General features: G+C 42.4%; 1 protein-coding gene across 1 annotated transcript in view; it reads left to right on the plus strand.

The window, feature by feature from the left end:
- The window catches only part of LOC128355378 (glutamate receptor-interacting protein 2-like), a 280,446-nt gene that overhangs the window by 193,574 nt on the left and 74,372 nt on the right, over nucleotides 1-12,500 (plus strand). Inside the window, 1 exon segment of the mRNA XM_053315617.1 lies at nucleotides 10,838-10,915. Coding sequence (XP_053171592.1) covers nucleotides 10,838-10,915 — 78 coding nt within the window.

Here is a 12,500-nt window from a genome sequence, read left to right on the forward strand (position 1 = left end):
GGGAGGAAGGAAGGACAGAGGAAAGAAGGAAGGAAGGATGGAAGGTAGAGAGAAAGGAAAAGAGGATGGAAGGAAAGAAGGACAGAGGAAAGAAGGAAAGGAGGAAGGTAGGAGGAAGGAAAGAAAGAGAGAATGAGGAAATGAGGAAGGAAAGGAAGGAAGGGAGGAAGGATGGAAGGTAGAGAGAAAGGAAAAGAGGAAGAAAGGAAAGAAGGACATAGGAAAGAAGGAAGGGAGGAAGAAAGGAAAGGAGGGAGGGAGGAAGGGAGGTAGGTAGGTAGGAAAGAAAGAGAGAATGAGGAAGGGAAGGAAGGAAGGAAGGAAGGAGGGAAGGAAGGAAGGAAGGAAGGAAGGAACAGATACTAATACTAGTACTATAATTGTATACCATGCAATTATAGTACTAGGAAACCTTTATCTATATCTTTAACTCCTTTATCACAAAATATGTAATCACTGATTTGTTATTGCTGTTACTGAGAGATGAATCTGGACGTTATGTCTGTGAAAAGATAAAAGTTAGGGTTATAAGATCTTCATGATTACATCTATTCTTTACTCTGTTAAATCCACCCTGCACATGCTTAAGTCATTATTGTCTGTTCTTGAAGACGCTGCTCTCTCTTCTGCTGCAGCAGGAAAAATCTGGCCTTATGCCTCGTCTGTAACTCAACCTGTTCAGTGAGCTGACAGCGCCAGCAGTCATTAGCCTAATCACATTCAAATTATTCACCAGGAGACGTTAATTTATCAGGCAGAGTGAGCGAATCAAGAGAAAAAGGCAGCGGAGAAAAAAAAAGAGGCCTTCAAAAGAAAAGGTGTCAGAGTGAAGCTTGATGTGTATATCCTAAAAAAAAAAAAAAAAAGACTATTAGTGCAAACAGATTATGTGTTAAACTTCCAAATGCCTGTTGTGACAAACGTGATATCTCAGTTAGGGGAAAAAAAAAAGAAGAAGAGATTTATGGGCTTGGAGGGTGAAAAGCTGAGGATTCATACCGCCGTGGGGGGAAACAAGTTGTGACTAAAACAGTTTGTCTTACATCCAGAGAGAGAGAGAGAGAGAGAGAGAGAGAGAGAGAGAGAGGAAGAGATAGAGAGAGAGAGGGAGAGAGAGAGACAGGCAAACAGACAGAGGGAAAGAGAGAGAGAGAGAGAGAGAGAAAGACAGAGAGAGAGAGAGGAAGAGATAGAGAGAGAGAGAGAGAGGGGGGGTGGGGGGGGGGAGAGAGAGAGAGAGACAGCCAAACAGACAGAAAGAAAGAGAGAGAGAGAGAGAGAGAGAGAGACAGGCAAACAGACAGAGGGAAGGAGAGAAAGAGAGAGAGAGAAAGAGAAAGAAAGAGAGAGAGAGACAAACAGACAGAGGGGGAGAAAGAGAGAGAGAGAGAGAGAAAGATGGCCAAGTTCCCTAAAGCCTACTTTATGTCTCACTACAGTATGTGTGCAAGTTACTGTTTAAATATCTCTGCTTGTAGGGCTGGTGTTTGTATATTCAGTGTGCTTTGTTATGTGTGTGTGTGTGTGTGTGTGTGTGTGTGTGTGTGTGTGTGTGTGTGTGTGTGTGTGTGTGTGTGTGTGTGTGTGTGTGTGCGTGCGTGCCTGCGTGCCTGTGCTCATTGCAGGTGTACATTTGGTGCCTAAATCCTTCTGAGTATGCATCACTCTCTAGCGCCTGAGGCTTCCGCATTTGAGTGTGTGTGTGTGTGTGTGTGTGTGTGTGTGTGTGTGCATGTGTTTGTGTTTATGTGTGTTGATGAGCCTCCTCTAGGGGTCCATTATGCTTGTGACAGCCCGACAGCAGGAAGGCAGCCAGCCAGATAACTTATGACAGCAGTTTAAAGCGAAATTTAATCCACAACTTATGAATTATTAAACTTATTACACCTCTGTGAAGATCGCTAAACTCCGAGACACAACAACAATGGCCTCCTTTCCAGTGTCACTGCTGGGAGAAGAAGTGATGTCTGAGCGTTACCGGTTGGGGGAAATGTTTTTCAAAGTTGTCGGAGGGCAGGGAAGTGTGTCATGTCGGGAAATTATTAGACGGAAAACACTTTGTGTATTGAGGAAGTTGAAAAGAAACAAGAAATGACTTCATACTTTAATCTTTGTGTCGTCCTCCCGGGTCAAACTGACCCCGTCTGTTTTGACTGTTCCTTCCTTCCTTCCTTCTTTCCTTCCTTCCTTCCTTCCTTCCTTTCCTTCCTCCCTTCCTCATTCTCTCTTTCTTTCCTTCCTCCTACCTTCCTCCATCCCGCTTTCTTCCTTCATTCCCTCCTTCCTTCCTTCCACCCTCCTTCCTTCCTTCTTATCTCTTTCTTTCCTTCTTTATTTCCTTCCTCCATCCCCCTTCCTTCCTTCCTTCCTTCCTTCCTTCCTTCCTTCTTTCCTTCCTCCCCCCCTCCTTTCCTTCCTTCCTTCCTCCCTTCCTTCTTTCCTCCCTCCTTCTCTCTTTCTTTCCTTCCTTCTTTCCTTCCTCCATCCCCCTTCCTTCCTTCCTTTCCTTCCTCCCCCTCCTTTCCTTCCTTCCTCCCTCCTTCTCTCTTTCTTTCCTTCCTCCATCCCCCTTCCTTCCTTCCTTTCCTTCCTCCCTTCCTCATTCTCTTTCCTTCCTTCCTTCCTTCTTTCCTCTGTCCTTCTTTCCTTGCTTCCTCTTTTCCTTTCTCCGTACCTTCCTTCCTCCCTTCCTTCTTTCCTCTGTCCTTCTGTCCTCTTTTCCTTTCTCCCTACCTTCCTCCCTTCCTCCCTCCTTTCTCCCTACCTTCCTCCATTCCTGAGGAAGGAAATCCTCATTTCCTTTCTTTCTTCCTTCCTTCCTTCCTTCCTTCCTTCCTTCCTACCTTCCTTCCTTCCTTCCTTTGTCAGATTTTTTTTTCTCTTTTTTTTAAATGTGCAGGTATTACAATAACCAACTGAAAACTAGTGGCAGTAAACACTCACACATCAATCCAATGCTAGTCCCCCGAATTTGCCATGTCCTTCAGCTCTACGGAGCCTTTTAGCATCTTTCAGCTCATTGTGTTATTTTCTCATTCTCTCGTTCATTGACGTCGTTCTCATTGACCTTGTTCCAGCAGCAGCAGCAGCAGCAGACAAACAAGCACATACAGGCCTTAGTCACCCAAACACAGCTACAAGGAGCCTGAGTATTAGACTTGATGTTCATCTTGACTCCATATGAATGTTAATGTTGCTCCGTGTCTGCTGGATGTATAAATAGGCAACAGTTTGTATTTTGTATTTTGCGAATAACATTATAAAGTTACAATATGTAAATATGTAAATGTTGATCTTATGACTTTATTGCACGCTATTCTGAAACTGCATACTTCATTAAACTGTTTTATTTAATGAACTGAACTTCAGGAAATGGAAAGATATAAATATTCATCATATACTTGTTGAGACATTAACTCTCCTGTTGTCCTCCCGGGTCAAAGTGACCCCGTCTGTTTTGACTGTTCCTTCTTTCCTCCCTTCCTTCCTTCCTTCCTTCTTTCTTTCTTTCTTTCTTTCCTTCCTTTCCTTTCCTTCCTCCCTCCTTTCCTTCCTGCCTTCCCTCCTCCCTAACCCCTACCTTCCTTCTTCCTCCTTTCCTTCCTTCCTCCCTTTCTTCCTACCTCCTTCCTGCCCTTCCTTCCATCCTTCCTTCCTTTCTTCCTTCTTGCCTTCATGCCTCCCCTCCTCCCTATCTCCTACCTTCCTTCTTCCTCCTTTCCTTCCTTCCTCCTTCCCTCCTACCTTCCTTCTTCCTCCTTTCCTTCTTTCCTCCCTCCCTTCTTCTGTCCTTATCTCCTTCCCTCCTTTCTCTCTTCCTTCTTTCCTCCCCCCTACATTCCCCCTTTCTTCCTCCCTTCCCCTTTTCTTTCCTCCCTTCCTTCCTTCCTTCCTTCCTCCCTCCCTCCTATCTTCCTTCTTCCTCCTTTCCTTCCTTCCTTCCTTTCTTCCTTCCTCCCTCCCTTCCTTCCTTCCTTCCTTCTTTCCTTCCTTCCTTTCCTTCCTCCCTCTCTTCCTACCTCCTTCCTGCCCTTCCTTCCATCCTTCCTTCCTTTCTTCCTTCCTGCCTTCCCTCCTCCCTCCCTCCCTCCTACCTTCCTTCTTCCCCCTTTCCTTCTTTCCTCCCTCCCTTCTTCTGTCCTTATCTCCTTCCCTCCTTTCTCTCTTCCTTCTTTCCTCCCCCCTACATTCCCCCTTTCTTCCTCCCTTCCCCTTTTCTTTTCTCCCTCCGTCCTTCCTTCCTTCCTTACTTCCTTCCTTTCCTTCCTTTCCTTCCTCCCTTTCTTCCTACCTCCTTCCTGCCCTTCCTTCCATCCTTCCTTCCTTTCTTCCTTCTTGCCTTCATGCCTCCCCTCCTCCCTCCCTCCTACCTTCCTTCTTCCTCCTTTCCTTCCTTCCTCCCTCCCTTCTCCTTTCCTTCCCTCCTTTCTCTCTTCCTTTTTTCCTCCCCCCTACATTCCCCCTTTCTTCTTCCCTTCCTCTTTTCCTCCCTCCCTCCCTCCCTTCCTCCCTCCCTACCTCCTTCCTTCCTCCATCATTTCCTTCCTCTCTTCCTTCCTCCCTCCTTTCCTTCCTGCCTTCCCTCCCTCCAGTTTTTTAGATATTTCAGTCTGGACCAAAGTGTTGGATTGAAAGAACGACTTTATCTATATTAAGGATTTATCTATCACAGGCTAAAACATGTAAACTGACAAAACACGTATCCAACTAACCCCTTCGGCTTGTGGGAGGTGATAAACCGCACACATGCTGGGTGAGCAGGCAAGGAAACTGTGAGGCAACACTTTTAACCACCGAGCCACTGTTAAGGATTACATTTTTAAGTATATAAAAATTAAAACCATTTGTTATGCTTGGTGACAGTATCATGAAACATGTCCTACATACGGGGGGGAGCTTAAGTCAATAGCTAAAAGAAACAAACTAACCATTGCGGGTTTTTCTTTGTGACGGCGTAAAAAACCGAGACTTGAAAGAGGCGGTCTTATACGGAACAGAGTGTGAAAGTAATTTAAAGGAGAATTAAAAGCACAACTTAGGAGATAAAGGCTTTTCGCAGGACACTCAGCATATTGAAATCCTTCGCAACTGCTTGGCTGTGTTGATGATGATAGTAAGCTGGTTTAAAAATGCTGCCTCAGGTGCTGAAAAGTGTTTAAAAATACATATTTATTCTGCAACTTTTGGCTGAGACATTTCTGTTTAAGCTGGTGGTGTAATTGTCCTTGATTATAATGCAACTTAATGACGTTTCTGGAGTAGGGTATTGGATGTGTAGTTGGGATTTGGGGCTTATGAATTGTTAAAACTTATCCCACCCCTCTGATGGAGCAGAGGTTGTAAAGTAGGACAGATCATCTCCCCTCAGAGCCATAACAACAACGACAGCCTCAGCTTCACTGTCACAGCTGCTGTCAAACTGAGTTAGAGAGTGTGGGTTTGTAAAATACTTAATATCCTTCATGTATCATATATGAGACCTTCAAATATTTACATGAATCTCAAAGAATGAAAAAAAAAAAAGCTCACGACTCCATTCATGTCAAATTATCACCTCGAAGATGTTTTTTTTTTTTTTTTTTTTAACTTTCATGTCGTCCTCCAGGGTCAAATTGACCCCGTCTGTTGTGACTGTTCCTTCTTTCCTCCCTTCCTTATTTCCTTCCTCCCTCCTTTCCTTCTTTCTGTCTTTCATTCCCTCCTTCCTTCTTCCTCCCTCCCTTCCTTCCTTCCTCCTTCCTTTCCTTCCCTTCTTTCCTCCCTTCCCTTCCCTCCATCCTTCCTCCCTCCCTCCCTCCTTTCCTTCCTTCCTTCCTCCCTTCATCCATCCTTTCCTTCCTTCCCTCCTTCCTTCCTTCCTCCATCCCTTCCTTCTTTCCCTCCTTCCTCCCTCCCTCCCTCCCTCCCTCCTTTCCTTCCTTCTTCCTCCCTTCTTTCCTCCCATCCCTCCTTCCATCCTTCTTCCTCCCTTCCTTCATCCATCCTTTGACCCCGTCTGTTGTGACTGTTCCTTCTTTCCTCCCTTCCTTATTTCCTTCCTCACTCCTTTCCTTCCTTCTGTCTTCCCTTCCCTCCTTCCTTCTTCCTCCCTTCCTTCCTCCCTCCTTTCCTTCCCTTCTTTCCTCCCTTCCCTTCCCTCCATCCTTCCTCCCTCCCTCCCTCCTTTCCTTCCTTCCTTCCTCCCTTCATCCATCCTTTCCTTCCTTCCCTCCTTCCTTCCTTCTTCCATCCTTCTTCCTCCCTTCCTTCCATCCTTCCTCCCTCCCTCCCTCCTTTCCTCCCTTCCTTCCTCCCTTCATCCATCCTTTCCTTCCTTTCCTTCCTTCTTCCTCCCTTCTTTCCTCCCATCCCTCCTTCCATCCTTCTTCCTCCCTTCCTTCATCCATCCTTTCCTTCCTTCCCTCCTTTCTCCCTCCCTCCTTTCCGTCCTTCTTCCTCCTTTCGTTCCTCCCTTCCCTCCTTCCTTCCATCCTTCCTCCTTTTCTTCCTCCCTTCCCTCCTTCCTCCCTTCCTTCCTTAACTCGAGGACAACAGGAGGATTAAAGAAAGAAATATGTACAGTATAGTTGTAAGTTTTCTTTTGACTTCTGCGTCCTTCCCTCTCCAAAGTAAACAGAAGGATGCACTCAGAGGAGACTCAACCCTGCAGCTATAAAAACAAAAACAAAACAACAACCAAAAAAAGAGAAAGGATGTTTGCAGCGGTTGCACATTGTCTGCAAGTTTCAAGACACCAGAAGCTGTTATCTTCTCTCAGCACAGTCAAAGAACTGCTGTTAGTTTTGCTTAAAGGTGGCACTGAAACCACAGCCCTGCAGTTGGATTACATTTTCCAAGTCCAGTTTCAGGTGAGACACATCCATCACATTGTGTCCAAAAAGCTCCTCAGCTAACTTCCAGCAACTGTAAGAAAAAGGAAGTAACAACACTAGCAGCAGCAGTTTGGATGAATCGATGTTGACCCATGTTGATATCATCTGCTTCATCCACTTTATAGTTAAAATATACAATAAATAATACAAAGTCAATACAAAATATATAATGGCATTTAATATTTTCAACCTTCATTGCTATATTCTTGATTGATTTCTTCTGTCCTCTGCATCAAACTCTACTTTTTTTTCTCCATAATCCAAAATGTCCAAAACGTCTGATTGTATTTGCTTTGTTAATAATTCAACATCAGAGTTTACCAATACCTCTGGCATGACTCCAGCCCTCTGCAGTCAATTTATGAGTTTAAAGAAGTATTTTTTGATCATATCTGAATTCATAACACATCAAATATTAAAACCTTCACATGTCCGTCTGCCACAAATCCCTTCTAGCAACTGTAAGAAAAGGAAGTAACAACAGAAGCAGGTTGGACGCTTGTTGATATTGCTCCCATAGGCAATCCAGTTTATTGGTAAAATATACAATTAATAATATAAGTCAATACAAACTATGTAATGGCATAGCTACTTTCTTTGTTGGTTTCTTTTGTCCTCTGTATCCAACTCCATTTTTTTTTCCATAATCCAAAAATGTCCAAAACGTCTGGTTGAATTTGCTTAGGTGATATTTCAGCATCAGAGTTTTTAAGTTTACCTCTGACTCCAGCCCTCTGCAGTCAATTTGTGAGTTTATAAGGCCCATTTATGCTCAACGTTAAATACGGATACAGACGGAGCCTTCTGTCCGTGCTCTGGGCTCATTGCGTCCGTATTTCTGCACGTTTCCATAAAGCTTACAGATACGGACCAAACGGAGCAGTACCACAGGAAACCATGGGGGGGCAGTGTTGCTGTCACTACTCGATACGTAGCTCTAGTGAGACACGAAGAAGAAATAACAATGGAGGAACTTTTTGAGGAAAGGGTTTGTGAGTTGGTTAGAAACTTTAAACATATGGTTTTTGTCTTTTATGCAAGAGGAACATTATCAATATCTCCTCCACAGTCGCCATGTTGGTTTTTGAGTTTCTTGGTGTGAAAAACGTTTGACTCGGTGCTGCCCCCTGGTGGATGTATTGGTGAACATCCATGCTAACATAAAGGACGCATGGAAGTATGTGAGCAGTGACGGTAACATCGTTTGAAAAGGACGGATACATTTTCATATGTACGTTGAGCATAAATGGGCCCTTAGAAGTACTTTTTGATCATATCTGAATTCATAACACATCAAATATTAAAACCTTCACATGTCCGTCTGCCACAAATCCCTTCTAGCAACTGTAAGAAAAGGAAGTAACAGCAGCAGCAGGTTGGACGCATGTTGATATTGCTCCCATAGGCAACCTCAATATAATTAATAACATAAGTCAAAACTAAATATGTAATGGGCTACTTTCTTTATTGATTTCTTTTGTCCTCTGCATCCAACTCTATTTTTATTTTTTTTTCCATAATCCAAAAATGTCCAAAACGTCTGATTGAATTTGCTTAGTTGATATTTCAGCATCAGAGTGTTTTTTAAGTGTTTACCTATGGCATGACTCTGAGCCCTCTGCAGTCAATTTGTGACTTTTTCAAACACCTGTGGAGATTTTATCATATCTGAATTCATAATATATCAAATATTAAAACCTTCACATGTCCGTCTGCCACAAATCCCTTCTAGCAACTGTAAGAAAAGGAAGTAACAGCAATAACAATAACAGTTTGGACTCTTGTTGATATTGCTCCCATCGGCAACTTCCATCTAGTTTACTGGTAAAATTTCAATATATAATTATATAATGGTATGTCATATTTTTAACTTAGATTGCTGTTTTCTTTATTGATTTATTATTTTATCTTCTGCATCCAACCCTGTGTTTTCTTTTCCCCTCTCCAAAATGTATGATTGAATTACTTTGGTTGGTAATTCAGCACCTGTGTTTTAAATATTTGACTCCAACCCTCTGCAGTTAATTTTTGTGTTTTAAAAATGTGCCTTTTTAGACACCTGTGGGGATTTGATCATATCTGAATTCATAACATATCAAATATTAAAACCTTTGCATGTCTGTCTGCCACAAATCCCTGCCAGACGCTATAAAACAGAACATCTGTTCCCCCTGTGACAGATAACAATGATTGCCTCAGTCTCACTGTGCATCCAGGGAGCAGACTAACTTCACCAAATGGCCTTATTTGCCAATTCATCAACCTAGTAAAAATGTAGTTACAGTGAGTGACTGTGTAGGTGCCTGGAAAATCTCCCTTACATGTAATCTTCTTACAACGGTTTTTATACAAAGTGGATGCAATTGCACTTGTGATATTGCTAAGTGGATTACGTGTGAGGGAGGTTTTTCAAGTATTTACATAGGATATTGTACAATTCTTGCAAATTTTACACTTGTCAAGGAGGAAACACCCCTGAAACAGCATTTATAGAACAGTTTGCAGCTCTTCAAGGCCAGAGGACCCACTGTGGCTGCAACTATTCAGCGGGACAGGAACCTCTGGGATATATTGGATCTTTAATAAATAATAAAAGTGTTATTTCAGCTTCAGGTCAGTCCTGCCTATGCTCATATTACAATGTTTGGAAACTCTGGCCTGTAGTTGGCTCTCGATACGTTTTTAGAGGCTTACCAAACTCATTTGCAGATTTCTGGATGATTGGCTCAGTTTTCAAACTCTTGACCAAAGCTGGACAAACTGAACAACAGACTGACCACAATGCTGCTAGTGTGGATATGTGTGGAAGAAAAAATGCCAAATAATTGGGGAGAAGCAATAAAGCAAATACAAAAATACACGAGAGGTCATAAGAGAAGAACTGAATCTCATGTTGAAGATTTGTAGAATTCACTAATTAGTAATGAGCTGTGTTTTCACCTTGTATCCTAGGAACACAATCCACAAAAACGACAGTATACCCTTGAGATGTTGTCATTATTAAGCCCGTAAAAGTCAGAAATTAGAAAAGGAGATGAGCTGGAGAAGGACAGGAGTCTTGTTTTTCTTTGGTTTTTTTAGAAGATGAAAGTGCATAGAGGTGAATGACATGATTCATCGGTAGAGAGAGAGAGAGAGAGAGAGAGAGAAATGTGTTGAAAGGATGAGTGAGTTAGTATGAATAGTTTCTGTGCTTTGGTACGACGACAACAAAAGCTTTTCTTTGGTTAAGTTTCTTTTTCCAAGTAGTGGAAATTTCCAAAAAGCGAGCATGTCAAAGTGCGCCATTGTGGAGAAGGTTGCTGTTGATGACTGGGCGGCTGTGGCTCAGTAGAGCGGTCGTCCTCCACTCGGAAGATTGGTGGTTCGATTCCCGGCTCCTCCAGTCCACATGTCGATGTGTCCTTGGGCAAGACACTTAACCCCAAATTGCTCCCGTTGCTGTGCCAACAGTGGGTGAATGTGTGTGAATGGTTAGACTCCTCTGATGAGCAGGTTGGCACCCTGCGTGGTGGGTCCTGCCATCAGTGTATGAATGTGTGTGAAAGGGTGAATGATTGTAATGTAAAGCGCTGTGAGTGGTCGCACAGACTAGAAAGGCGCTATATAAGTACAGTTCATTTACCATTTACAGTCCATTCAGTCCATTCTGATCTTGAGGCAGGACGTGCATTGTACTGTACCTCACCACCCTCCTCTCCTTCAAAGATCTCCCCCTAACAGCTGTCACCTAAACTGATAAGCTGTCAACTAGCCTCATATAGTATTTTTGGGGCGAACACAATTAGAACAGATCAGATATTTTAGACTCTACGGCTTTAATTGTTCATCAAACATTAAGATTTTGACATTAATATACAGGATAGAGTCGATCCTACTGTTTTAATGTTACCAAGACGACAACAAAATTAAGCATATACATACATACCACTAAGTTTTATTATTTATCTCTATTCTCTCTCTAGATGACGGGCCATATGGAAAAACAAAGGATATCTCTGGACCTGAACACACCATGGCCTCAAGAAGACACAGTATACCAGGTATGTACCACTTCTATCTATCTATCTATCTATCTATCCATCTATCCATCTATCCATCTATCCATCTATCCATCTATCCATCTACCCATCTACCCATCTACCTATCTATCTATCTACCTATCTATCTATCCATCTATCCATCTATCCATCTATCATCTACCCATCCATCTATCCATCTACCCATCTACCCATCTATCCATCTATCCATACCCATCTACCCATCTACCTATCCATCTACTCATCTACCTATCTATCTACCTACCTATCTATCTATCTATCTATCTATCTACCCATCTACCCATCTACCCATCTACCCATCTATCCATCTATCCATCCATCTACCCATCTACCCATCTACCTATCTACCTATCCATCTATCTAACTATCTACCCATCCATCCATCCATCCATCCATCCATCCATCCATCCATCCATCTATCCATCTACCCATCTACCCATCCATCTATCTATCTACCCATCTACCCATCTACCTATCCATCTACTCATCTACCTATCTATCTATCTATCTATCTACCTATCTATCTATCTATCTATCTATCCATCTACCCATCTACCCATCTACCTATCCATCTACCCATCTACCTATCCATCTATCCATCTACCCATCTACCTATCCATCTACCCATCTACCCATCTATCCATCTATCCATCTATCCATCCATCTATCCATCTATCCATCTGTCCATCCATCCATCCATCTACCCATCTACCCATCTACCTATCCATCTACCCATCTACCCATCTACCCATCTATCCATCCATCCATCCATCCATCCATCCATCTACATATGTTTATCTATCTGTGGTCACCAGCTGGACCTCTGTGCCGCTGCATCTCTCTCTATTATGTGTTCAAATTGACTGTAAACTCATCCAGATTCAGTGTCGACACTTCGAAGTGTCAGAATAATCTCCGATCATAATTTGTCTCAGACACGCCTCAAGCAGACATTTCGAGATGACAGCGATTTACTTAATTAATCTGAGACATTTGCAACAACATCTTTTCACTGTTCGATCCGGGGTAATCTTCTTCTAGCTGGTTCGCTATCAGATCCCGGTGTACTTAGTGTATGAATGGCAGGGCAACCTCACGATGACTGCTGAGATATCATCTGATAATATCAAGGTTGCATGTGTTTGCTTTGAAAATGTCCCTGAGAACAAACTGTTCCACATAACCTTTTTCTGTAATAGTCCATGGCATAATATCCATCTATTACAACTACCAAAACATTTACAATACATACATTTCCATTTACAAAGATATTCTATTTCTATAAGTTTCTTCCATTCAGTTTTATCCAATACACCTCTCATAAATACTAAGATAATTGTTTATTGTTTTTAAAACAAATTAAAAACAATAAAACTAATTAAAATAAACAAACCATAAAACCATAAAACTCTAAAACAGTAAAACAGGAGCAGAGTCTCATGCACGGTTGAAAGCCAAGGAATAAAAATGGGTTTTAAGACGAGTTTTAAAAACAGACAGTGAGGAGGCTTGTCTAATATTTAAAGGAAGCTCGTTCCATAGTTTAGGAGCAGCTACAGAAAATGCT

This window comes from Scomber japonicus, chromosome 3 (assembly GCF_027409825.1).
Source record: "Scomber japonicus isolate fScoJap1 chromosome 3, fScoJap1.pri, whole genome shotgun sequence".
Taxonomy (NCBI): domain Eukaryota; kingdom Metazoa; phylum Chordata; class Actinopteri; order Scombriformes; family Scombridae; genus Scomber; species Scomber japonicus.